This window comes from Myotis daubentonii, chromosome 3 (genome assembly GCF_963259705.1).
Source record: "Myotis daubentonii chromosome 3, mMyoDau2.1, whole genome shotgun sequence".
In the NCBI taxonomy this organism is placed as follows: Eukaryota; Metazoa; Chordata; class Mammalia; order Chiroptera; family Vespertilionidae; genus Myotis; species Myotis daubentonii.
This window is the reverse complement of record NC_081842.1, coordinates 147830528-147858303: the sequence shown is the minus strand read 5'-3', so window position 1 is coordinate 147858303 and position 27776 is coordinate 147830528. Positions and strand designations below refer to the sequence as shown.

At 38.2% G+C, this 27776-nt stretch overlaps 1 protein-coding gene and 1 pseudogene across 5 annotated transcripts in view; one reads left to right on the top strand and one right to left on the bottom strand.

Annotated features, from left to right (window-relative positions):
• FNBP1L (formin binding protein 1 like) overlaps positions 1 to 16149 on the top strand; it is a 118668-nt gene extending 102519 nt beyond the window's left edge. For 4 of the 5 annotated variants that reach the window (XM_059688864.1, XM_059688866.1, XM_059688865.1 and 1 more), the window contains 5 exons: positions 3437 to 3546; positions 7184 to 7316; positions 7693 to 7787; positions 10361 to 10509; positions 12491 to 16149. In XM_059688864.1, the coding sequence (XP_059544847.1) occupies positions 3437 to 3546; positions 7184 to 7316; positions 7693 to 7787; positions 10361 to 10509; positions 12491 to 12669 (666 nt within the window). In that variant the 3' untranslated portion in view covers positions 12670 to 16149. The remainder of the gene's footprint in view (positions 1 to 3436; positions 3547 to 7183; positions 7317 to 7692; positions 7788 to 10360; positions 10510 to 12490) is intronic. The other variant, XM_059688863.1, reaches the window with a different exon arrangement.
• Positions 16150 to 25813: 9664 nt separating this feature from the next.
• The window catches only part of LOC132229727 (large ribosomal subunit protein P1-like), a 2661-nt pseudogene continuing 698 nt past the window's right edge, over positions 25814 to 27776 (bottom strand).

Sequence of the window (27776 nt, the reverse complement as noted above, 5' to 3'; positions counted from 1 at the left end):
AAGTACATTGTGAAAATGTAAGCCCAAAACTATTGGGTTCTTACATAGTTTCTCACTTTTAGAAAATAAACCACTGTTTTTCAGACTCTTGCAATTCAGCCTTTTATGGATTCCCTTGTAGGAGAGTTGTTAAATGCGTCAGAGGTCTTCTTTACATCCACAGGAAACAGAGTGGAGTTACTTTTCATATTCTATAGAAGGATAGGTTATAATGTCACAATGGGATATTACATATGCAAGTGTCTAGGATCTAATGTTAATAAATTTGAGAACAAGGTTTGATTAGGGATAAATGGAAATTTGGCAGATTTACTTATAGCTAGTTTTGAGTTTATTATAATACTACCAAATAAGTTACATTGGAATACATTTTCTCTATTAAATAGTTTTTCAAAATTTTAACACATATTTAAAAAATATAAATTAGAAAGTTTTATCTTTGGCACATATATAATAGTTTTCAAAACCTGTACCATAAATTAGATTAAATCTGACAACATATAATGATAATTGACCACTAAATTTCAAGGATAGAAAATTTTGCCATTTATTCATTTAGGTCAAATTTGATTGATTTGACAGATTCTTATGTATGGTGACTAGTAGATTAAAAAACAACAGCTACTTAGACAAAATGTCCTCCTTCTTAGGCAAGTTTGTTGAATGTCCATAATGTGAAGGCCATTTGGAGAAATTCTAGAGATTCTGTTATTAATTAAATGTTACATTTGATCAGGGCTCATCCTAAAATTGAGTGTTCTCATTTTTCTTAAAGTAAGGGAAGCATTCTTATAATGGTGAAATAAAGCTTTTTAGCTTATGTTATAGGCACAAGTGGCCCACAGAGCAAGGATGCATTTATTTTGGGAGCTCCCTTCAGCAACACTTTAAAAACTGAACTTGTGTATCCTTAAAAGAACTATTTTAAAAAGAAGAATGAGATAGGTGTCGTCAGTTTTGGGAGGATATAAAAACCATGTAAATATGGGTTTATATCAGAAAGAATCAATAGTTGCTAATATTTGCTCCATTGTATAATCCTATCTAATAAAAGAGAAACATGGTAATTGGTGTACGACCGCTACCCTTCCCATTGGCTAATCAGGGCAATATGCAAATTAACTGCCAGCCAAGATGGCGGCCGGCAGCCAGGCAGCTTGAAACTAACATGAGGCTTGCTTGCTTCAGTGATGAGGACTCCAACGTTCCCTGCCTGCCGCTGCAGGCTTCTGAGCTGCAACTCTAAGCAACTATGTAACAAATATAGAAGCTAAACAAAACCCCAGAAACCTGCTTTAGTCCGCTGGGCTTCAGACAGCAGGATCGCAACATTGTAAGCAAAGGCCAGAAACCTACTTTCAGCAGCGGAGGCCTAAGAGCTGGAGCCAAGCCTCCAAGCTAAAGCTGGCCCAGAATAAAAAGAAAAAAAGAAAAAAAGGAGCGGTTGGGAGCTTCAGTCACCCCCAGCCTGAAAACAGCCCTCAGCCCCTCACCCAGACTGGCCAGGCACCCCAGTGGGGACCCCCACCCTGAAGGATGTGTGACCAGCTGCAAACAGCCATCATCCCCTCACCCAGGCTGGCCAGGCACCCCAGTGGGGACCCCCACCCTGATCCAGGACACCCTTCAGGGCAAACCAGCCGGCACCCACCTGTGCACCAGACCTCTACCCTATATAGTAAAAGGGTAATATGCCTCCCAGCACTGGGATCAGCGGAGCCGCGAGGCCTCCCGGCACCAGGATCAGCGTGACAGGGGGCAGTGCCCAAACCCCCTGATCACCCTGTGGCTCTCTGTGTGAAAGGGGGCGGGGCCACAACCTCCCTATCCACCCTGCTCTGTTCGTGACAGGGGAAGGCGCCCCAACCCCCTGATCAGCCCTGCTCTGTGCCTGATAGAGGGGAGCTCCCCAACCCCTGATCGCCCTGCGGCTCTGTGTGTGACAGGGTGCGGTGCCCCAACCCCCCCACACTCCCCCCCCCTCCCCCCCGCCCCACGGGCCCTGCTCTGTGTGTGATGGGGTAGAGCTATAACCTCCCCATCGGCCCTGCCCTGAGTGTGACAGTGGCGGTGCCCCAACCCCCTGATCGGCCCTACTCTGTGGGTGATAGAGGGCGGCGCCCCAAACCCCTGATGGGCCCTGCTCTGTGCATGACAGGGTACAGAGCCCCAACCCCCCTGATGGGCCCTGCTCTGTGCGTGATGGGGTGGCGCCGCAACCTCCCCATCGACCCTGCCTTGAGTGTGACGGGACGGTGCCCCAACCCCCCAATCGGCCCTACCCTGAGTGTGACTGAGGGTGGCATCACAACCTCCCAATCGCCCTGCTCTGTGCATGACAGGGGGTGGCGCCCCAACTCCCCAATCGGCCCTGCTCTGAGCCCGACCAGGGGCTGCACCTGGGGATTGGGCCTGCCCTCTGCCACCCGGGAGCAGGCCTAAGCCTGCAGGTCGTTATCTCCCGAGGGGTCCCAGACTACAAGAGGGCACAGGCCGGGCTGAGGGACTCCCCTCCCCCCCGAGTGCACAAATTTTTGTACACCGGGCCTCTAGTCTCTAATAAAATAACTAAAGTAACAGTAACATGATTAATATTTAAGAAATGAATGACATCATTTCAATCAAATTTACATCTAAATACTAGCACGTTCCTTAAATGATATGATTTTTTGAATAACGAAGCATTAAGAAATTTTCAAACATCAAGCTTACTTCCAAAAGAAGGATTATATCTCTCTTTGGATTATATCATTCTTTCAGGAACAACTGAGGTATATTATTTGGTTGTACAAAAGGATAATTGGAAAAGACTCCTTATTGGAATATAATCTTTACTTACATTTCACTTACTGGATCTTTTGTTTTTTAATTGTCAAGTATGTTTTGGTTCTAAAGAACAGATTGGTTTACAAGTGTAATCATTCAAAGACTATATGCATTAATTAGAGTGTCTTTATGAGGTAAGTTGCTTACATAATTCAGTTATACAGACTTCATATTTTCAGTCTGAACATTTGTAATATGCTGACTGGGATGTGTTGATATGTTATATATAAACAATAATATATATAGATGAGAAATGTTACGTGTTTCCATTTGTTGTTGTTGCTGTAAGAAGATCCGTATGTATTTATTTTAACTCTGCCAAGATCTGGGAATAATGTGATACTAGTCATTACCTAATATCTTTATCTGGTGTTATTTTTACCATCCTGCTTCATGATTTTATATACTGACTGGAATTTGAGCCTGTTGTTAATACAGTTGTTTTAATTAACACACATATCTATGTAGATTTCTTTTTCTTAAAAGGGATTGTTTGGGGCTAATTAGAAATTTAAACTTAAAAATTGATATTCTTATTTTATAACAGATATATGTGAAAAATAAAATTTCTTGAAAATGCTTTTTATACTCATTTAGATTCTCTTTTCAGGGCACAGCACTAGAAGATTTCAGTCATCTGCCACCAGAACAGAGACGTAAAAAACTACAGCAGCGCATTGACGAACTTAACAGAGAACTACAGAAAGAATCAGATCAGAAGTATGTTTCCTTTAAGTTCTCTCTACCATTATTATTCCTTTCAGGGTCTATTTTGAATGATGTGTTTAGATGTGATGTATAAAAAGTTTAAAAATCATTTATCCTAGTTGAAATATCTTTTGAGGGGAAAAAACACTCTGAAGTGTTTATGGTTGCTGTGTCACAAGTAAAAATGAAATGTTAGAGTTTCTTGGGTTGCAGATTACTTATTGGAGCTAATCATATATATTTATGCCTTCCAAAAATTTATAAAATCACTTGATGACTCATTATCAAGAGTAGTTTTACCAACAATAACTACCTTTTATGCTTGGATAAATTTCATTTTGCTTTGGTATATAAATTGAGTTCAGTAGAAACCTGAAGCTATAATTATTTCTTTTGCAGCAAAATATGTTGGTAAACAGTATTTTACTATGGCTTCAGATTCACTCACTCAGTGCTTTATTTTTTCCCCAATTTTATAAAAACATTCCTGTATTTCAGTTTTGTTTTAATGAACATAGAGCGCTATGATGAATAAAGGGTTGTTACAGTGAATTGGTGACTTATTATCTGCTTTTCCACTGAAGATAAAATTGGAGCTTAAGATCTGGCATGAGTGATTAAAGGGATTGTTAAGAATTATATATCAGATGTGATTGTCTGCTTAATTATAAGTGAAGTAAGGCATTATAATCGGTTCTCGTCGTTTGTGGCAGTTAGGCTCTATACAGTCACTGTGAACACTGATGAGTGAATACCAAAACGGGAAATACAGGGCTCCTGTATTAGCCTCTGATCACAGCATTTGTATTAACTGACCTATACATGACCTTGTTTTATGCTTTCTTTAAAGACAAGTTTTTTAATATATATTGTTGATTCATTAACTTTGAACTCACATAAATCAGATGACTCAAATTTTTCTCCACTCTGTGCATGTCTAATGAGTATAAAAATGCCACATGTGTTCCTTTTTGGATTACAAATAAATGTTAGCAAATGGGCAATTCACAGATAATGGAATCTGCAAATAATGAGGACCAACTCTATTAGTATTACATTTTTTATTGAGGTATATTTGACGTATTAACATATTAGTTTCAGATGTACATCATGGCTCAATATTTGTATATGTTGCAAAATGATCACCATGATAAGTATTTAATATTTATCACCATACATAGTCACAAAGATGTTTTTTCTTGTGATGAGTAACTACTCTTTTAGCCACTTTCAAATATACAATACAGTATATACCATGTTGTATATTACTTCCCCATTAAATAATTTTTAAATGTTAAAATATTTCTTACTAGAGCAACATGTAAATGGTCTCTGGGAAATTATAACATATAATGTAATATTTAGGGCTTACTATATGTAATAGACTGTCAGGACTTTAGTAGATACAAAAAGGTAATAAAATAGTTCCTGATCCTAATAGGCTCACATTTTAGTTAGGAAAGATAAAACTCATTGATTTAATTTCTGTACAAGCTGGATTATGATAGCTGCTAATAGAGAGATAAAGTTCTGGGGGAACCTAGAGGGAAAAAATAATGAATTCTTACTGGGATAATTAAGACGAATGTCACTGGGGAGAAGTTGGGGGAAGAGGAAGGGTGATTGTGTGGGAAACTGATGTTTATTGAGGGATTATTATGTACTAGAAAGTGAGCCCAGCATTTTACATTGAATTCCTCAAAATAGCCCTCTGAAGTTGTTGTTCCTGTTATAAAGGTGGAGAAATTGAGTATCAAATATATCCATAATGTGGCTCAGATTAGGTATCTGGTAAATATCAGAGTTGACATCCAAACAGCTGGTTTGTTTCCAGAACATTGGAGTTAGACTTTGATGGGAGGATAGGGTTTTGTCAGACAAGAAATTAGACAATAAAGGGAGAGTAAGAATATTTAAGGACAAGATGAAAAACAATGAATAAAAGCACAGAAATGTGAATATTCTTTCATGGCCTGGAACTGGCTCTAGGCCGGAGGAGACTTGATTAGAAATTATGTGCAGTATAATATCAGAAGATGAGGATGAAAAGGTACAGGATGAATTATATAAAGTGTTGAATGCTTTTTTGTAGAATTCTGGAGGTATTGGAGAGTCACCAAAAGTTGTTGAGAAAGTAGGCGATACTATCACCTCTGTATTCTAAAGAAAGATAATTGAAAACTATATGAAGAGTAGATTTTATAGGAAAGACATTGACATCAGGGAGACCGATTAGAGGACTTCTTTTTTAAAAACATATTTTTATTGATTTCATAGAGGAAGGGAGAGGGGAAACATCAATGATGAGAGAATCATTGATCGGCTGCCTCCTGCATGCCCCCTACTGGGGATTGAGCATGCAATCCAGGCATGTTCCCTTGATTGGAATCGAACCTGGGACCCTTCCGTCTGCAGGCCGGCACTCTATCCACTGAGCCAAACCAGCTAGGTGAGAGATGTTGAAACCATGTCTTGAAAATAGAAAAGAGTAGATTATAAGAATTGTTTAAAAGGCAAAGTAGGTCAGACTTGTCATCTGATTGGATGTCCAAGAAGAGAAAAATGGAGGCTTTCTACCTCAGAAGTATAGATAAAGACTTAATTAAAACAGAAAAAATAAAATTGGGGCAAAGGTCATGGTTTTGTTTATGTTGATTTTTGAAATATGTGAAAATCTATATGAAAGTATGTAGTTGGATTTGGAAATCAAATCTAGAACTTAGGAGAAAAAGAGGATGAGATATATACTTGAGTATCATCTAAAGATAGGTGATATTAAAGCAATGAGTCAATTATATCTCACTAAAACTGGAAAAAACAAAACAATAAGAGATCATTCTGAAGGAGGAGTGTAGGATGAGATGAGAGGAAACCTATGTCATTTATGTAACATACATTTAAAGGGTGAAGAGAAGAAGAGGAGCCAGTGAGGGAGATATAAGACAGCAGAGTGAGGAGAAGGAAAAAGAAAATGTACCCTCCAGGAGATCAGGCAGGAAAGGAGTATTAAGGAGTGTAAGTCAGTACTGTCAGCTGTCAGAGTTGAGGAGAGCTGATTGAGTCATAATCTATTATTATTACGATTAGTGAAGAGGAGGTGAATAACTGAATTTGGAGGTAGAGGGCAAGTTAAAGATACATTTCTATTTCTAGTATAGATGGGTGGGAGGATGCTGATGCTATGAAATCTAAGAAAAGCTGGAATAATGTCTAGATGGGAATATGAGTTTGATTTGGGATATGATAAGTTTAAGAATATTGAGGAATATCTTCCAGCCTTTGATGAAGCATATATGTATAGGTCTGTGTGTGTGTGTGTGTGTGTGTGTGTATATATATATATATATACACACACACACACACACACACACACATATATATATATATAATCTCACTTAGGAGCAAGAAATGAGAAATTAAATCTAACTTATTTTTGATATTTCAATTGATTTAAAGGGTGTTTCCATAAATTACACACTCTACATACTTTATCAGATTATCTTTAATCAGGTAATATTTTACTAAACTTAAAAGAGATGTGAATCTTTTCAGATTAGGTTGTATGTGAGTCCCCAAATAAAATGAAACTCTTTTATCTGGAAATATATAGAGTGAATATTTAATTTTATGGCTTCCTTTTTGTTTTCAGAGAAGCACTCAACAAAATGAAAGATGTGTATGAGAAAAATCCACAAATGGGGGATCCAGGGAGTTTGCAGCCTAAATTAGCAGAGACCATGAATAATATTGACCGCCTGCGAATGGAAATCCACAAGAATGAGGTAGAGATTTGTTGTTTAGCAGTTGTCTGAGATAAATTCATTTGTATAAATTTCATCATGATAGGTTAGTTTTTGCTAGAATTATCTTCAAATATTTACTTAATTTCAGGGCTCATGAACTAAAAGTAAGGTATCGTATGGTACATAATGTTTAGTCCCTTGTTGAAGTTTTTAAATTAAAAATGATATATAAAAATAAACACTTAAACTATTTTTTATTAGCCATAAAGTTGATCATTGACCAAACTGGAATAAAGGTTTCCCTTCGCTAAGAATTACATAATCATAACAACTCAAAGCACATTTTAAATGTAGAATATCTTACGAGCTCTTAAAAGTATTTATTAAGCTCAGTTTTACTTATTTTTTTCCTAAGGCATGGCTCTCTGAAGTTGAAGGCAAAACAGGTGGGAGAGGAGACAGAAGACATAGCAGTGACATAAATCATCTTGTAACACAGGGACGAGAAAGGTCATTTTTTTGTATTTTATTTGTATTTCTTCTTTTCTCCCAAACTTTTCTCACTTTTTTTCTAAACTTCATATAATTTTTTTCTTCCTCCCTCATTTAACAAGTTTGGCTTTAATAACATCAGTCTTTCGAACCTAAATTTTCTGTTTCTTTATAATAGCTATAGGTGAAGTATGAAATTTCATATTGCTGCTCAGTTTGTTTGTCATGCATCCCAAAACAGAGATGGGAACATAGAAAGTTCTTGGAGCTGTAATCTGGAGGCATAGGCTCCTCAGGCATGGGGAGATGCCCTAATAGATGGAGTTGGGTAGCTAATGCCAAAGAAAAATTTAACTGTCAACTTGCTCAAAGTTTTGTGAAAAATGTGTATTGTTAGTTTAGACCAGAGCTTCCAAAAGGCACTTTGCTAAGTTTCCATATCATTGTGGCATTTCCCTTATTGTAATATGTCTTTTTCTTTTTTATAATAAAATCCAACAAATTAGCCCAGCTGGTGTGGCTCAGTGGTTGAGCATTGACCTATGAACCAGGAAGTCACTTTTCGATTCCCATTCCAGGCACATGCCTGGGTTTCAGGCTCGAGCCCCAGTAGGGGATATGCAGGGGGCAGCCAATCAGTGATTCTCTCTCATCATTGATGTTTCTTTCTTTCCCTCTCCCTTCCTCTCTGAAATCAATAAAAAAATATTAAAAAAAAAATAAAGTCCAACAAATTAGAACTCACCTTAGAGAAGAATTTGAGAGATCTTAGTTTACTACTTAATTACACTATAATTTGATTAAGTTCATTTTTAATTCTTTCTGAGTCTCAGTGTCCTCAAATATAAAATAGAGATTAAAATACCCCTTATTCAGGTTATTAGTAATAAATGAAGTAATGTACATAAAGCACCCAGTAGTAAAAACCTGGTTATAGTATGTTCTTGACAAATAATAGTTTCTCCTCTCCATTATTTTTTTGAAAGAGTACATATCTTCAGTATATCAAACAACACCCCCAAGTATATTGGGTTTTGTTATTAGATAAAACCTAGATTTTAATAATTAATCTATTTGGCTTGTGTTATTTAAAAACATGTCTTCCACTGACTTATTTCACTTAGCATAATACTCTCTAGGTCCCTCCATGCTGTCTCAAAGGGTAAGAGATCCCCTTTTTTACAGCTGTACAGTATTCCATTGTGTAAATGTACCACAGCTTTTTTATCCACTACATAGTGAAAGAGAAATATCAAGATGATCTCATTTATATGTGAAATCTAATGAACAAAATAAACTGACAAACAAAATAGATCCAGAGACATGAAAGCATGCAATAAACTGAGGATCCTCAGAGTGAAGAGGGTGGAGGGCAGGGAAGAGATCAACCAGAGAAATTACATGCACATAGGTATAACCCATGGACACAGGTAGTAGTGGGTGAAGGCCTAAGGAGGGGACGAGAGTGGGGAGGGGGGCTCAATGGGGTAAAAAAGGGACATCTGTAATAATTTAAACAATAAAGATAAAGTAAAAAAAAATAATGTTTTCCAGGCATACTGAAAGTGCTGTTAAATCTAATCACATAGATTTCCCCATTATTAAAATCTTAATTATTTGATTCTTTAGCAAAATTATTAACATTTTTCTCTCTGGTTTAAAAAGTTGTGAAGAAAAAAAAATGCCTTTAGATTACTGAGTTTTTTATTTTCTAAGTTACTAACTTTCCTGGTAACATGATTAGTTGCAAATGAACTTTATTAGGAGTCTTTGGGTTTTTAGTGACAGAATGAAATACTCTGCCCATACTGGCTTAAACTAAAGAGGGATTTTATTAGCTGACTTCAGAGAGAGCTTAATCTCGGAGCTCAGATGATACATCCTCAGGACTCTGCTCTCTCCACTTCACAGTTCTGCCTTCCACTGTCTTGGCTTCATTTTAAGGCTTCATATGGTCATCTTTCAAAGCTCTAGGCTCATATTTCTCTAGGTTCAAGTCCAGTGGAAAAGGGAGCTCCTCTTTCAACAATCTAAGCAAAGTCTCTGTGCATCTCTTATATCTGACTGGGTTATAGTCCTACTTGTCAACTCGTCACTCTGGCCATACAAGTGCTGAGTTAAGATGAGCCCTCTGGAGTCAGGACAGAACAAGCCACCTGAAACCTTTTAACTGAACACGGGTCTGGGTGGGTCCTAAGGAATTTTAGGGTCCTCTTGCAAAAGAGATGTGATAAATCCAGGATAATGAAAAATAAGTATCTAATACATCTTTACTTTTTCTCTGGACCTGGTGATAGTGAGAGATATTCACTGAATACATGCTATGTGTCTAGAATATTGTAGTCTTTTAATTTCAGGAAATTCAACAAAGACTCATTTTGTTTTAGAAGAGATAGAGATAGATAGATAGATAGATAGATAGATAGATAGATAGATAGATAGATGATAGATAGATAGAGTCAGTTTTAAGAAAACAAAGATTTAATTTGGAACTATATCACAGATACTTAATTCTCTGAATTGATCCTGAGACAATATAAAAGCTTCCCATGTTTGTGATAGTTGATCAGAGATAATTTTATGTTTTATAGTCCTGAGGGAAGTTACACTGATGATGCAAACCAAGAAGTCCGTGGGCCACCCCAACAGCATGGTCACCACAATGAGTTTGATGATGACTTTGAAGATGACGATCCTTTGCCTGCTATTGGACACTGCAAAGCTATTTACCCTTTTGATGGTATGATTTTTCTAATACATTATATATGATAAAGTCTACATATATGAGCTATCTACTTTAATGTCCTCAGCTAAATAGTACATTGTCAGATAATTATAATCCTAGTTCATTAGTATGAATATTTTTGTTTAACTGTATTACTGATACAGAGATGTTCATTCCATACATGACATTAAAAGAAAATTACCTATTTATCAGTATACTAATACAGATTATTATTTAATTATCAACTTTGGTTGATACAGAATTTCCCCCAGAAATTTGACTAATGCTTAATGTACTCATTAAAGTTCAAGCAGCTTGCCAAAACCGGTTTGGCTCAGTGGATAGAGCGTCGGCCTGCGGACTGAGGGGTCCCAGGTTCGATTCCGGTCAAGGGCATGTACCTGGGTTGTGGGCACATCCCCAGTGGGAGATGTGCAGGAGGCGGCTGATCGATGTTTCTCTCCCATCGATGTTTCTAACTCTCTATCCCTCTCCCTTCCTCTCTGTAAAAAATCAATAAAATATATTTAAAAAAAAAAAAAAAGTTCAAGCAGCTCAATCATGTATCCGCCCACCCAGTAAGTGGAAGGTGGGTGGATGTCACTTCAAGCTCTTCCTTGTAACTTGCTAACATTGGGAGACAAGCACATGGCAAATGGCATATCTGAATGCCACCATATCCTGACTCTGTAGGCCACATTTTCAGTTGAGGGAAGGAGAGAGTATGGTAGCTTCTGACTTTGCCATCTTTTCCTCTGCAAGAGTTGGATGACAAACTGTGTGAAGGGAGGAAGTCATTGTGGTCCTCTCCTGAAGACTTTTATTCACTCTTTCCTCTCTTGTGGGAAAAGGATTCTGAAAAATTCCGTTCCTCAAATCACAGAGCAGCCCAGTAACACCTTTATAAATAAGTTATTTTGTAAAATGGTATATGAATTAAGGCCCTTCCCCACCAATTTTATTGGTTTTAAAATTGTGTAGAGTCTTTAGTTACTCCTCATTCTAAGAAAATCTATATATATAAAAGCCTAATATGCAAAGTGTTCCCTCGGGAGTTTGACTGACCAAGAGTTCGATCACTTGCTATGACGTGTGCTGACCACCAGGGGGTGGCACAGAACGAAGGAAGGCCCCAGCCAGCAGCCCAGGAAGGGAGACTCCAGCCAGCCGCTGGCAGCTGCTAGGGACCCTACCTGTGCACAAATTTTGTGCACTGCACCTCTAGTCTTAAATAAGATATTGCTATAAAGTAATCCAGAGACTAGAGAAGGAATTTAGCATACGTTATATGAAGATTCATTTGTGCAAATAGTTACTGCTAAGCAGGTTGGAAGGGTTGGGGGTTGAGAGGAAAGAGCCCTGAGGCTGATGAGGTTTTAAAGAAAGTTTGTGCTCTGTGGCTATAAGCATTCTTCTTCTACCATCACCAGAGTGTAGTTTTCTCTCTGCTCTCTCTTTAAGCTACATTCTTTCCACCCTCTCACTGTCTTAAACTAAAGAAGGGTTGTATTAGCTGACTTAAGGGAGAGCTTAATCTTGGAGCTCAGATTACTATTACTATTACTATTATTATTATTAGTAGTAGTAGTACTACTACTACTACTACTACTACTACTACTATTACTATTTTCCTGGTCCACATCTCATGAATTTTCTAGATAGCAATACCGCTCAAGTTTGGGAAAGAAGTTGAAGTAGTGAAATCAGTTAGAATAACCTTGCAAGTCATATGTCATTGTGGCTTATACTTCATCTGTTACATGGGGGTGATATTAATGCCAGCCTGAGAGTTCACATGAGACAATGTATATGAAAGTGTTGGGTAAACTACAAAGTATTGCTACAAAGTAGAGATTTTGCTAATGAGAGTCAGTGGACCTAGGCACATTGAATTTTAGTAGAGTTTCATGTTATTTTGTGTGCTGTTACTTGTAACTTTTATATGAAATTATTGCTGTGTTTAAGTTATGCTTGTACTATGAAAACTCTCATCTAGGACATAATGAAGGTACTCTGGCAATGAAAGAAGGTGAAGTTCTGTACATTATTGAGGAGGACAAAGGTGATGGATGGACAAGAGCTCGGAGACAGAATGGTGAAGAAGGCTACGTCCCCACGTCATACATAGATGTAACTCTGGAGAAGAACAGTAAAGGTGCAGTAACTTACATCTGAACCAACCAGGCAGCTGGTGACATAGGAATGATAACTTAAAACAAAAACACACTCAGCGGGTGGGGTCACATCAGAAAATGTAAAGGGCATCCAAGATTTATTGTTCACTATGTGAGCTGAATGCTCGATCTTAAAGATGTGAATATGACCACAAGAAACTGTTCTCGTTGATGCTTTAACGTGAGTGATGTTGGTGTGGAGCTTAATTGATGCCTTTTGCTTTATGTCTTGCTTAAGTCTGTGTGAAGGATTTGTGTTTTTCTGCCTTATAAAGAATGGGGTTTGACCTATTGGGCAGGAATCCATAGATAAAAGGCACCCCTCCCAAACATGTACATACACACGCTTGACTTCAGAAAACTCAATAAATTCAAATAATTAAAACTGCTATGAAAAGCTATAAAAAGCTGATTCCCAAAGAGTGGTTTTATATAGGCGTTTGAATTTAGCTACAGTCTCCAAGAAGACAAGTCATAATAGTTGGCTAACTGGATAAAATAAGAATATAACCATTTTCATTTTCCTCCCTATAAATTTTGGTTTCCTAAAAGAAGAAAATATGTACCTAGCACAAAATCTATTGTAGGCAAATCAAGAAACTTCCAAAATAAATCAAACTGGTCTAGCTCTTAGGTGAATAGAATGGCTTTCTTTTGAGACCTAATAATATTTTCAGGCTTACTAGTAATTTTCAGGAACGTACAAGCTCCCTTTCAAATTAATAGAATGCTTGTATTTTTTATCTTGAAAATGTCCTTTGGGAAATATCACTTTCGTGATTACTTAGCAGTTATAATAGGAAAATAGATTTAAAATAAGCTAAGATAGAAAATCTTGACTGGGGGAGAAGTACTGGCACGTTTTATGTTGAAAAGAAAAAAACTTTTGATTAAGTGGGTTGAGGAGGTTGTCTGTACTACAGTTTAGAGCATTTCCTCATTTTATCTGGGTCACCAGTTATGTTAGATTTTTTTCCCCCCAATTAATTTCAACAAACATTTGTTGGTAGCACTGTACAATCAAGGATTGTGCAGTGCTAGTTGTGCTGGGAATGAAGTGAAGAAGGAGCTACAAAAGCCTTGTCTTTAATTTTGCTTGTGTTACAAATTTTTCTGGTGTTTTCAGTAGCTGACTATAAAATAATTTTAGCGACATTTAGGACGGACACTTTAAACTGAACACCCCCTTTGGTCTTACCAAAGGTCTTCAGTAATTGTTCTTTTCTTTTTCCTCCTGGACTGCAGGTTCCTGAAGAGGGTTTCTGAGGAAATGGGCAAGATGTTGAAGGAGGTTACATGCAGCTGCTTTTGGGGGGGGAGGGTGTTAGAGTTGTCAGGCTCAGAGAGAGAGAATGAGAGAAGCAAGATGCATGAGTGCATGCAGACATTATTATTTTTTACTAACTTCATTAGCATTTCCATACATTGTTTTAAAAAACCATTAAGTCCTTAAATTCCTCTTTCACAATTATTCACATGAAGGAAAAAAAGCTAACAATGGCTAACCTTTTTTCCATTTATTTTAATGATGTCCAAATCAGAAAGAATGCAGAGCTGTCAAATTTGTCTTACATTTGGCGGTCCCACCAGCACCATCTCTATCCCAGCTCTGTTTTAATTGACTTTTAGAGTCATTGTCTGTTAGAACCATGGCCATTTGTCAGTGTCTGCCTGCGCCACTTCTGTGTTTGCTTAACATCCTGTTGCATGTGTAGAGTGAGCAAGTTAGGTTTTTCAGGCATGTGTTTATAATCCCTTGTTCTTGTCAAAGTCTTAGTTGTGTTTTACATTTGTAGCACAAATCACGTTGTCAAACATCTCCAGCACTAATGTTCTCATCCTGTTGTTTGTGTATGCTGCTGTAACTTCCCCACTGCAAACATTCCAGTTTTGGCATTATGAAGAACTAGTTTGTGAACCTGAAGTATTTATGAGAAGAAAAAGAAAACATCTATGCTCTAGCCTACAGCCCAGTTGAAAGAACTCTGTGAAGCGTGATACATCTTCCGCACCTCAGTCCGGGAAGAATCTATAGTCAGCACCGAAATCCTGGCATAGGAAACACAGAAGATACTCACCACCTCAAGACAAAGGACTGTTGTCAGAAGTCAGCTGCTTCCATTCAAATGCTGCCTTAAACTAGAGTGCCTAAATCTGTTGATTGCCAACACGACCACTACAGTATCCCACAAAGGGCTTTCTGTGTCAGCCCAGTGTGACCTCCCTTATTTCCCAGGGCTGCTGCAGCTGCGATGTAGCCTCGGTAGGTGGCTTCTAGAGCTCTACCATGTTTGACGGTGCAGCTCCAAATTTATGCACCAGACTAAAGACATGTTCAAGTCCATTTGACTTTACTCAGTATTTTTATGAGAAGTTTTATGGACCTCTGCCCCCCTTGTCTTTTAATTTGGGGTTACCATGTTCTCATTTGATTATTACAATGATAGTCTGTTTCCAAGTGATGCTTTTGTTTGAACCAGATGAAAGTTAGTGAAACTTTGTAATGATCTATGTGCACTTTTACTTGTAAAATGGAGATTTCTGTATGTTTATACGTGTAAATATAATTGTCGTTAGTGCCCTATTGCTCATGTTGTCCTGCCTCGCATTTGTGGTTCTGTTAATGACTTGTATCTTAACTAAGTTCTTAGTGGTGTTTAATAGGGAGGAGGGTGGGGTGGGGAAATATTTCTACCAATGGAAGCTTCATTAATTTGAGGGAAGAAAGAGAACGTGAAATGGTCTGTGTATTGTTGGATTTTAAGCAATATTTTAGAAGCTGTGTGACTGCTTTAATAATTTTTCCCAGTGTTATTTGATTCATACTGGTTATACTAAAGCTGAATGACAATTGTGTGAAAGTTAATGTCTTCATAAGATCGAATATGCCCCTGTTACACAGCTGACGTGTAGTGTATTACTTTTGAGGCTAGTAAACTATGAAGTTTAGATTTTGAATCTCGTTACAGGGTTATTTATATAATGTGACATTACTCAATACTGACAGACTACGTAAAGTAGTTTTAAATCCTAGTGCTATTCGTGTTTGAAAGGTAGCAGTGAGGAGGAAATGTGATCTGGCTGTGTTTGTCTTCTGTACAAAGCCTGAAGTGCTTGTGTGTGTTTGGCTAGCAGCCACAGAGGGCAAAGTTTAAGGTTTTCTTGTAAGGACTAACTGTTCTTTTCAAGCTACTGTTTGTTTTTCTAAAAGCAGGATTTGCTTCCTTAGGAGGCAAGTTCCTTCACGCGGAATAGTGCACCTGTATATGGGTTATTACAATAGGACAGACATTTGTACTTGCACAGTTTAAATCATTCTTAAATTTTGAACATGTGAATTGTCCCAAAACTTTAATTTTTCAGTAATTTTTACTCTTTTTGTGCACATGTTGATTTCTTAATGGTAAGTGCTTTGTTTAAGATAGTGTTCTCTGTTGAGAATATTTTCATGAAATAAAACAATCTTTTCATGGTCGGTTAAGGTGTGTAATGTGTTATCTCTTATTGCTATGTGAACTAAAGACTTTGTTCTTGAATGTGCTAAATTCCAGATAATATAAAATAGATGATAAGTTACATAAGTAGGAACATCTGTGTTAAGCAGCGTTTTTGCAAAGCAGTTTTGGAAATTCTGCTTTTTAGTTGCACTTAAGCTTTCCTAGAGGAAAAAAGTTAATATTTCTTTACAGTGGATTTGAGTTGAGTGTAATAGTTTGGATTTTAAGTCTTTGTTCCACAGTAGCTGTGTTCACAGACCTTCCTTATGCACCACCTCATCCTCCGCATCCATAAGAACTCGCTCTGTGCCACACGCTCTCAGCATTTCCTGTGCTTCTGCTTGAATTTCTGACCAGTTAGAGAGAGCACCTTTGTCTTCTGTTTGCCATAAATAGGATCATATCTGTCATTTTAGGAAGTCTTAATTTCACAAGGTTCAGCTTTTTAAAAGGGCAAATATGAGACTGAGTGGTTACTTGATCCTGAACAATGAGGGATGTAATTGTTGAGATCAAAATTTAGAGATTCATGCCAAGCTGGAAGTAGGGACACATACAAAACAAAGCGGTAGGAAAACAGTGTCAACAACAAAAATCGCAAAATGAAAAGGGCTTTTACTATCTGAACTAAGATCAGGAAGCCAAATCTTACTTGTTAGGGAAAGATAATATCCTTAAAGCAATCCTAACAAAAGCAAAAGTATCTTCAGTCTTGTTGAAAAGGCTAGATTTTCTTTGTGAGGAGATATTAAGTGAAAAATTACAAACACCAAACCTATTTCAATGAGCTCATATACCTGGCATCAAAGATATTCCTGAATATAGTCACTGTTAATATTCTAAGAAACTAGAAAGTATAAGAGATGCCAAAAGATTGGGGGGGTTGAAAAATTTATCTTAATTTTCTTAATTTTTTCACATGGGTATTTTCCTCAACCTGATTAACTTTCCATGTTTTTGAGCTTTGCAAAGACCATGTCATATTCTGTATTAGCAGGCCTGATATTCAGCCACTGCACACGGATATAGCCATAGTTAATGCTAAATACTGAAATATTTCCATATTGGTTGGTAAATTGTAATTCCGAAAAGAAGTAAAACTGGTTACTCATATAAGTTCTGGTACGTATTGTTTATCTCAAACCACACATGACACCCTGTGATGCGTTTATTGTTTAAACCCCTAGAGTACCGGCGAGCACGATTGCGCTCCTCCTGTCTTTCGCCAAAAGTGTCGGGAGCGCTATCGCGCTCCTCCTGCAGTGTCCAGTTCTAAGTCTGCTTTTATTAGTGATGATGATATTGCTAAATATGTCAATTCTTGCTGTGAAGATGATGATTTTGTGGAAGATATTGAATATGTAACTTCATTTACTTGCGATTCATAATTTTTTCCCTAAACTGCTGTAAAATCAGCAAAAATGCCTTGGCAATTTTAGCATAGTTCCTAGGATATTGGTTGGCACTCAAAGGGTTAAGCACTGAGGACAAAAGCTGAAGGGCTTAACTATAGATTTACTATTATTTCAGGTTTGGGAAATCTTTGGTTTTGTAAGCTCCTATCCTGCTCAAGGGGATCCTGGAAGAGACTGCGTAGACACAGGTGTTTGGGAACACAGCCGTTCTGTAGTCAAGTTTTGTTTTCCCGGGCATCTTGTTCTGTGGTGGAGGGTGGCCTGTCATGTGCATTGAGGAGGTGTGAGGAGAAGGACTCCACCAGGACTCTGTTTAATACCCAGTAGAGTGTGCCCTCTAGCATGTGACAGCACAGCTCCCGCTGTGTGCGCCACCCTCTGCCCCTGGCGCATCTCCGGACGGGAGTATCACATTTGTGTGTCCTCTCTGCCTTCACCTCCACCTCCAAGTCTACCTTGCCTGGGCAGACCACGCTGCTTGGACTTGAGAATAATTTGAGAAAAAGTGAAGTCATTGTTTGACAACTTGATGCAAAAGGAAGGTGATGGATCTTAGGCTGCAGGGGTTAACAATGGTGTGGTCATTTTAGAGGTTTAGATGAAAAATATGTCAGGGTAACTGAAGAAGTAGCTTCTGCAGATGAATAGGCAACAAAGTTCCCAAACCCCATTAAGAGAGTAACTAAGGAGAAAGACTAGAATAGATGAAAGTGCCCTATTCTGGAAAAAAAATGCCACAAAGGTAATTTGTTAGTAAGTAAGAGGAGCAAGAACCAGGGTTTAAGGCAGGATTGGGGATAGGTTAATGCTACCTTTTTGTGCAAGTGCAGTCCTGTTGATGACAGGACAGCCCTTATCTATTAAGCTGGTAACCTCCGAGCCTTGAAAAGAAAAGATAAACACCAGTTGCCAGTCTTTTGGTTGTACAGCAAGAAGGCCTGGACAAGGAGACCCTTTTTCTGGATTGGTTCTGTCAATGCTTTGTTCCTGAAATCAGGAAGTACCTTCCCAGTAAGGGACTGCCCTTTAAAGTTCTTTTGATAATTGCTCTAAGTCAGTGCTCTTAGTCACCCAGAATTCCATGAGTTCAACACTGAAGTGTCAAAGTGGTCTACTTGCCCCCAAACAACGTCTATTCAGCCTCCAAATCAGGGAGTCCTTTAAGGTTCATTACACATGGTACTCGAGAAAGGATTGTCAGCACTATGGAAGAGAACCTGGTAGAACATGAAAGTCTGGAAGGATCACACTATTGAAGATGCCATCGTAGTTACAGGAAAAGTGTAAAAGCCACCAAGCCTGAAACAAGTCCCAGATAAAGAGAATTGTCCAGATGTGCTGGACTTCCAGGATTTATGACAGAGCCAATTAAGGAAACCATGCAAGATTGTGGATATGACAAAATACTAATAAAAGGTGAGTGTGGCCTGGCTGGTGTGGCTCAGTGGTTGAGAACTGACCTATGGACAATGAGGTCATGGTTCGATTCCTGGTCAGGGCACATGCCTGGGTTGCTGGCTCGATCCCCAGTAGGGGGTGTGAAGGAGGCAATGATTCTTATCATTGATGTTTCTATCTCTCCCCCTCCCTTTCTCTCTGAAATCAATTTAAAAAATATATTTTTTAAAAAGTGAGTGAGTGTGTGTGTGTGAAGGCTTTCAAGATGAGGTTCTTGGAGAAATTCAAGAGCTAATAGACACCACCCCAGAGGAATCAACAGGAGATGATGATGGAGGTGAGTGCCTCCAACCCAATGTCAGGTGATAAGGAAGAAGACAGAAGAAGCAGTGCCAGAAAACAAATTGACGTTAGACTATTTGGCAGAAGGGTTCTAATTATTCAAGACTACTTGGACTTCTCTTGGGACATGGATCCTTCTATGATACAGACACAGAAACTAAAGCAAACAGAAAAAGGATTGGTACCGTATAGAAACATTTTTAGAGAAATGAAAAAGCAAAAAAAAAGACAAACTATGATATGTCTGTAAAGTTACACTGAGTGTGCCGGCCTCCCCTGCCTCCCCTTCCACCTCCTCCATCTTGTGTCCCTCTGCAACCCTGAGACAGCAAGACCAGCCTCCTCAGCCTACTCAATATGCAAACCAGGAGGATGAAGGCCTTTTGTGATGACCCACTTCCACTGAATGAATAGTAAATAGCCATCACGCTGTACAGTTAATAAACTTACCGGTATTGTATGTGTGTGTGTGTCTTTGTGTGAAAATCTAATAATTGTATGGTAAGAACTGTATGAGATGTTTTTGTGTCATCATCATCGCTTAAGTGTTCATCGTGTAGAACATCATGTATTTATGGAAGTGGATTTTCATTACATCAGCATAAGATGAGTGATATTCAATATAGAATTGATAATGCATTAGTTATTTTACTGTTTTATAAGTTTGCTTTCAAAGAATTACATTACTGTACAGTATGCCTCTCTTCTAATTGGAGATAATGCATATCAGCCTACCATCACAGGTAAGTGGTTTTTAAAAAAGTAACAATGTTTTCAATACCATATTACGAATAGGACTGTACTACTGTATACCATAAAAATTTTATAACGATTCATTCATTAGTGTATAGGCTAGGTTACTGTGAAGGAGTCCTATTGATTACAGTAGGCTACCATAAAGCAATCATATTGCTGCTGCTTCATTATCAGTGCATGAATCGTTATATGCCTGCAATATTAATTTGCTTTTTACATTATTTTTTCAGTTTTGATGTCTTGTTAGTAATAAGTGTAACATGTACAATGTTTTATATCATACAAGACTTGAGGTAGGCACTGACAATCTTGTAAACAGATGATGTAAACACAGTACAGTAAATATAGTGCAGTACTCGAAGTGTATTTTTTCCTTTGATTTTCCTAATACTTTCTTTTTGTAGCTTATTTTATTGTAAGAAGATAGTATATAATGCATATAACATACGCAATATATGTTATTCAACTGTTTATGTTATTGTTAAGGCTTCCGGTCAACAACAGGTTAAGTAATTAAGTTGATGAGGAAGCAAAAGTTCTATGTAAATTTGGGACTGTGTGGGTAGGTGCCTCCAACCTCCACGTTGTTCAGGGTCAACTGGTATAAACAACGCTGTTCTCCACGTCCACGTGCATGTTTATGGGTGCGAGAGTTTCTCTCCGCTCTACCTAGGAGTGGGATGGCTCGACTGTGGGTTATAGTTATATTCAGTTTTAAAAGATAATGCCGCATTTCCCACTCCAAGTGATTATAACATTTTTACCTAGCCACAAGTTGCGTATAAGGGTTACCTGTGCTCCATATCATGGCCAACGACTTAGGAGCAAGACTTTTTAATTTCTGTCAGTTCTTTGGATGTAAAATAGCATTTCATTGCGCTCTTAATTTGCTTTTCCCTGATTATTAATGAAATTGAACATCTGTTCATGTGCACCGTTTGTGTTTCCTCCTCTGTAAAAAGCCTGTTTATAACTTTTGACCATTTTTTTTTTTTTGGTTGGTTGGTTGGTTGTCTTTCCATATTCATTCATGGGGCATTCTTATGTGTTAAGGATGCTAATTGTATTAGCTATCTCTTGCTTGTAACATAGCTGGTGACTCTGGCTGTTTCTCAGGACCTTGTAGTCAGGATGTTGGCCAAGATCGCAATCATATCAAGGCTCTGACTAGGGCTCCAGAGTTCCAAGATCATTTACGTGATTGTTGGCAGGCCCCAGTTTCTTGCCAAGTGAAGATCTTCATATGAATGCCCACAGCATGGCCTCTTGCTCCCCGCAGTGAGTGATCCAAGGGAAAAAACTCAAGACAGAAGCTGCAGCCTTTTAATAAGAGGAGACACACCATTACCTCTGCTCTATGCCATTGGTGGTGCAGACCACTCCGTGTAATGTGGGACAACACAGGTGTGTGAACACCGTCTTGGAGGTTGTCGGCCATACTAATTTTTTGTCACTTTTATGTGTTGCTAATATCATCTCTCTGTTCTTTTAATTTATGATAATGGTTTAATGATCAGTTCATTTTAATGTAGATTGATCAATTTTTCATATTTAATGCTTTTTTTGGTCTAGTTTAAGAAATTCTTCCTTGATTCAAAGTAAAAAATATCTTCTCTATTATTTTTTAAAATATATTTTTATTTATTTCAGAGGGGAAGGGAGAGAGAGAAACATCGATGATGAGAGAGAATCATTGATTGGCTGCCTCCTGCATGCCCCCTACTAGGGATGGAGCCCACAACCCTGGCATATGCCCTTGACCGGAATCAAACCTGGGACCTATTCACTGAGCCAAACCGACTAGCACCTCTATTTTTTTTAATGTGTCCATCATTCTTTGTATAGAGAACAGAGCAGACTAGAAGACAACCAAGGTATATAAAGAGAGAGTGTACAGTAGTGTTTCCCAAAGTGTGCATCCTTAAATATGTCACTAGATGTTGCTCAAAGAAAGGGCTCCAAACCGGAACCCTTGCTCCTAACTGGAAAGATTCCATCCCAAGTGAATTTGGGGGACCTTACATTCTTAATCCTATTCCCTTTTTGCAGAGTTGTGGTATATATTAATAATTAAAATTGAGGAATTCTGCAGCAAAAAAAAGCAAACCAACAACAAGAGCAAACAGTTTAACTTACAATTTTCAAATAAGTTTCAAACAATTTTCAAACAACTCTTATAGAACATTGATTAACATCTAATAGACACAATTTGAGAAATGCTGATGTAGAATAGGGAGATATTTTATGGACTATAGAAATGATCCCTGAAAGTATAGTCTTTAGGAAGACATTTTACAACAGAATCACACAATCTTAGTTCTGGAAGGATCTTAGGAGGTCATCTTATCTTTTGGACAGAAGCACAACTTAGCCCTAACCGGTTTGGCTCAGTGGATAGAGCGTCAGCCTGCAGACTCAAGGGTCCCAGGTTCGATTCCGGTCAAAGGCATGTACTTTGGTTGCAGGCACATCCCCAGTAGGGAGTGTGCAGGAGGCAGCTGATCGATGTTTCTCTCTCATTGATGTTTCTAACTGTATCCCTCTCCATTGCTCTCTGTAAAAAAATCAATAAAATATATATTTAAAAAAAAAAAGAAGCACAAACTTAGCCATAACGAAAGAAGGGAACATGCTTTTTTCAAGCATGACCTCTTCCTAATTTCACAGGTTTGGTTTTTATTTATTTATTTATTTGATAAAACATTCCATACTTAACAATTTTCTTTTTTAAAATTACCCTAAGTGCTTCTTCCAATAATGTGTTACTTTTTTCTTTTCATTTATAATACTTTGTTTTCTCAGGAAGGAACCTGGAGTCAGAATGCAATAATTAAATGACTTAGAATGTTTTTTTCTTTGTCTTAAGTGTACAGTGTAGTGGTTAGATGGTTATATAATTTACAGAGAGATTCCCCTGATAATTTTAGTACCCACCTGGCCCCATACGTAGTTAGTACAGTGTTATTTACTGTATTCCTTATGCTGTATTCACATCCCCATGACTATTTGTGAGTTCTTACTCCTTTCACTTTTCTTACCCATCCTCCCACCCCATCCTAACTGACAACCCTCAGTTTATTCACTGTGCCTGAGACTGTTTCTGTTTTGTTCTGTACTCTTACTTTGTTCTTTAGATTCCACATATAAGTGAAATTATGGGGTATTTTACTTTGTCTGACTCATTTTCACTTCGCATAATACCTTCTAGGTCCATCCATGCTGTTGCAAATTGTAGAATTTCATTCTTTCTTTTTTATAGCTGAGTAATATTCCATTGTTATATGTACCACATCTTTATCTGTTTGTCTAGTGATAGGCACTTGGGTTGCGTCCATATCTTGGCTATTGTAAATAATGTTGCAGTGAACATAGGCATGCATATATCTCTTCAAATTAATGTTTTGGATTTCTTCAGATATATCCCAGGAAGTGGAATTGCTGGATCATACGATAATTCTATTTTTAATTTTGGGGGGAACCTCCACACTTTTCCATAGTGGCCAGTGGCTGTACTAACAGTGCATGAGGGTTCCCTTTTCTCCACATCCTCGCCAAAACTTACTTTGTTGATTTTTGACCATAGCCATTTTGACAGGTGTGAGGCAATGGCATATCATTGTGGTTTTAATTTACATTTTTCTGATGATTAGTGATATTGAGCATGTTTTTATATGTCTGTTGGCCATCTGTATGTCCTCTTTGGAGAAATGTCTATTCAGGTCTTCTGCCCATTGTTTAAATTGGATTGTTTGTGTTTTGGTGTTGAGTTGTATGAATCGTTTATAAAATTTGGATATTAATCCTTTATGGGATATATCATTTATAAATACGTTCTTCCATTCTGTCGGTTGGCTTTTCATTTTGTTGATGGCTTCCTTTGCTGTGAAAAAACTTTTTAATTTGATGTAGTCCCATTTGTTTATTTTTTTCCTTTGTTTCCCTTGCCTGATGAGATATATCAGAGAAAATATTACTAAGAGCAGTGTCAGAGAGTTTACTGCCTGTTTTCTTCAAGAAGTTTTATGGTTTCAGGTCTTATATTTAATTCTTCAATTCATTTTGAGTTTATTCTTATATATGGTAGAAGCTGTTCTAGTTTCATTTTTCTGCATGTATCTGTTCAATTTTTACAGCACCTTTTATTGAATAGACTGTCTTTACCCCATTGTAAATTCTTGCCTCCTTTGTCATAGACTAATCGACCTTATAGGCGTGGATTTAATTCTGGGCTCTCCATTCTGTTCCGTTGGTCTGTGTCTGTTTTAATGCCAATGCCATGCTGTTTTGATTATGGCTTTATGATATAGTTTGACACCACGTATCATGATTTCTCCAACTTTGATATTTTTTCTCAAGATTGCTCTGGCTATTTGGGTTCTTTTGTGGTTCCATGTAAATTTTAAAATTATTTGTTCTATTTCTATGAAAAATGCCATTGGTATTTTGATAGTGATTGCAGTAGTTTTAAAATGTTAATTTTCTTTTTCCCATCATGAGCATGGTATATGCTTCCATTCATTTGTAATTTCTTCAATGTATTGTACTAAGCTTTAACCTCCTTGGTTAAATTTATTCCTAGATGTTTTAAAAAATGCAATTGTAAATGGGATTGCTCTCTTAATTTCTCTTTCTGATAATTTATTTTGTATGTATAAAAATGAAAACAATTTTAGGATATTAATTTTGTATCCTGCTACTTTGCTGAATTCATTTATCAGTTCTAGTAGTTTTCTGATGGAATCTTTAGAGTTTTCTCTCTATAATATTATGTCATCTGCAAATAATGACAGTTTTATTTCTTCCTTTCAATTTGGATTCCTTTTATTTCTTCTTTTTGTCTGATTGCTGTGGCTAGGACTTCCAGTACTATGTTGAATAAGAGTGGTGAAAGTGAGCATATCTATCTTGTCCCAACTCATACTTTTAGTATGAGTTGAGTATGATATTAGCTGTAGGTTTGTCCTATATGGTTTATTATGTTGAGGTATGTCCCCTCTATTCCCACTTAGCTGAGAGTTTTTATCATAAATGGGTGCTGGATTTTGTCAGATGCTTTTTTCCCTTTATTAATATGATTATATAATTTTTATCCTTCAATTTGTTTATTTGGTATATCACATTAATTGATTTGTGGATATTGTACCAACCTTGCATCCCAGGAATAAATTGTACTTGGTCATGGTGTATGATCTTTTTAATGTCTTTCTGGATCCAGTTTGCTAATATTTTATTGAGAATTTTTGCATCTATGTTCATTAGGATTATTGACCTATAATTTTTTTTCTCTTTGTAATGTCTTTGTCTGGTTTTGGAATCAGAGTAATGCTGGCCTTGTAAAATGAGCTTGGGAGCCTTCCCTCCCCTTGAGTTTTTTGGAATAGTTTGAGGGTAGATGTTAATTCTTCGAGTGTTTGGTAAAATTCACCCGTGAAGCCATCCAGTCCAGGACTTTTGTTTGTTAGGAATTTTCTTTTATTACTGATTTGGTTTGGTTGGTAGCAATTGGTCTGTTCAAATTTTTGTTTCTACTTCATTCATTCTTGGAAGACTGTATGTTTCATCCAGATTGCCCCATTTGTTGGCATATAGTTGTTGGTAGTGTTTTTTATAATCCTCTGACTTCTTTGGTGTCAGTTGTCACTTCTCTTTCATTTCTGATTTTATTTGCACCCCACCCCCCACCCCACCCCCTGCCCAGCAGAGTTCAGCTTTTTATTGAATATGTTACAAGAGAGGTTCAGTCAAAAAGACCAAAGCATTTGTCATCACCAGATTCCTCAGATTCTTTCTTTGCTTCCACTTTCTTCTCTTCAGCTGAGGTAGCAGTGGTAGAGGGGGCAGGATCTCTAGTCTCTACACCTGCTGGGGCAGGTCAACTAGGCCTTACATTGCAGATGAAGCTCCCAATGTTGACATTGGCCAGAGCCTTTGTAAACACGCCTGGCCAGAAAGGTTCAAATTTACACCACCTGCTTTTAAGGAAGCCATTGATCATATCTCTGTGACTGTTATCTCATCATCATGCAGGATGAGGGCTGAGTAGATGCAGGCGAGCTCCAGACAGAAGATACGGTGTGGGCGAGAGGTAGGCAAGTGCTCATTGCCGGATGAAGTGAGGGTCTCACGTGGGCTGAGCACCTTACTGGCAGCGGGGGAAAGCGCTCTCTTTTTTTCTTGATGAGTCTAGTTAAAAAAAGTTTATCAATTTTAAGTTTATGTTTTTGAAGAACCAGCTCTTGGTTTCATTAATCTTTTGTGTTGTTTTTTAGACTCTATTTTGTTTATTTTCACTTTGATTTTTATTATTTCCTTTCTTCTATTCACTTTGGGCTTTGTTATTCTTTTTCTAGTTCCTTTAGGTGTAGCATTAGATTGTTTATTTGAGATTGTTCTTATTTCTTGAGGCAACTGACTGTTGTCCCATCGGTCCCTTAAACTATTCTAATTTCTAAAATTATTTTAGCTGTTTTGAATGGGTGTTTTCTGCTACATTCTTTTATTTAGATGCTGATTTGATGCTCTGCTTCATCTAATGTGCTGTTGATTCCTTCTTGTGTATTTATTTCAGTTATTGTATTATTTGTTTCTGAATAATGCTCATTAACTTCCTTGAGCATTTTTATAACTAGTGTTTTGCACTCTGTATCTGATAGACTTCTTGCCTCCATTTAATTTAGTCCTTTTTTTCTGGAGATTCCTCCTATTTCATTTGGGATACGTTTGTCTTCCCACTTTGGTTTTATCTCTGTGTTTGTTTCTATGTATTAGGTAGATCTGCTACGTTTCCAAGTCTTGGCAGGGTGGCCTTATGTAGAAGGTGTCCCGTGGGGCCCAGTGGCACAGTCTCACTGATCACCTGATCCAGATGCTCCAAGAGTGCCCCTCCTGTGGGTTGTGTGTGCCCTCCTGTTGTAGTTGAGCTTGACTGCTGTTAGCACATCAGTATGTGGGATTAACCCTCAGGCTGACTGGCTGTGAGGATTGACCACAGAATAACGAGATGCTGTGTAGAATCTGACCTCATGGAGTGGGATTTACCCCAGTGGGGTCTTGTGCCTGCCAAGACCTCTCTTTGGGTGTGCCACTTATGGAGCTAGTCAGGTGGTGGCCTGTTTTGGTCTGAAGCTGGCCACCAGGTGTGTTGGTTCTGGGGCCTCTTGGGAGGGGCTGGTGCAGGTCAATGTCAGATGCTGCCTTTGACCAGCTCCCTGTTGGGAGCTACAAGGTGATCTGCAGTTGGGAGCTGCCTGTGCTGGGCCTGGATGTGCACGGGAGGGCCACACTGCAAACTGAGGCTGGTGCCGCCTGGGCAGGTCAGCAAAAGGCCCACGGCGCCCGGATACCCACCTCTGCCTGCCAGCTGCTGACAGACCCTTGGGCAGAATGTGAGTTGCGCGAAGCAGGGTCTCAGGGAGTTGTCAGAGTGGAGCTAATGGAGTTCACAGGCTAATACAGCATCAGTTTTAGTTGTGTGTGTGTGGGGGGGGGTGTGTGTGGGGGAGGGATGGGGGGTCAGGGGGCTCAGCACAGAGACAATGGTGGCTTTCCCTCCAGCTCTCTCACTCTGGAGCATGCAGTTTAGTTTCTCCCTCTTGGTATTTGGCATCCCAGGCCCCCACCCCAAGCTTGACCAGAGGTGTGTTTTTAAAGATAGACTGCAACTGGTGGAGAGGGCATAGGCGCAAAAATGAGGGACATCT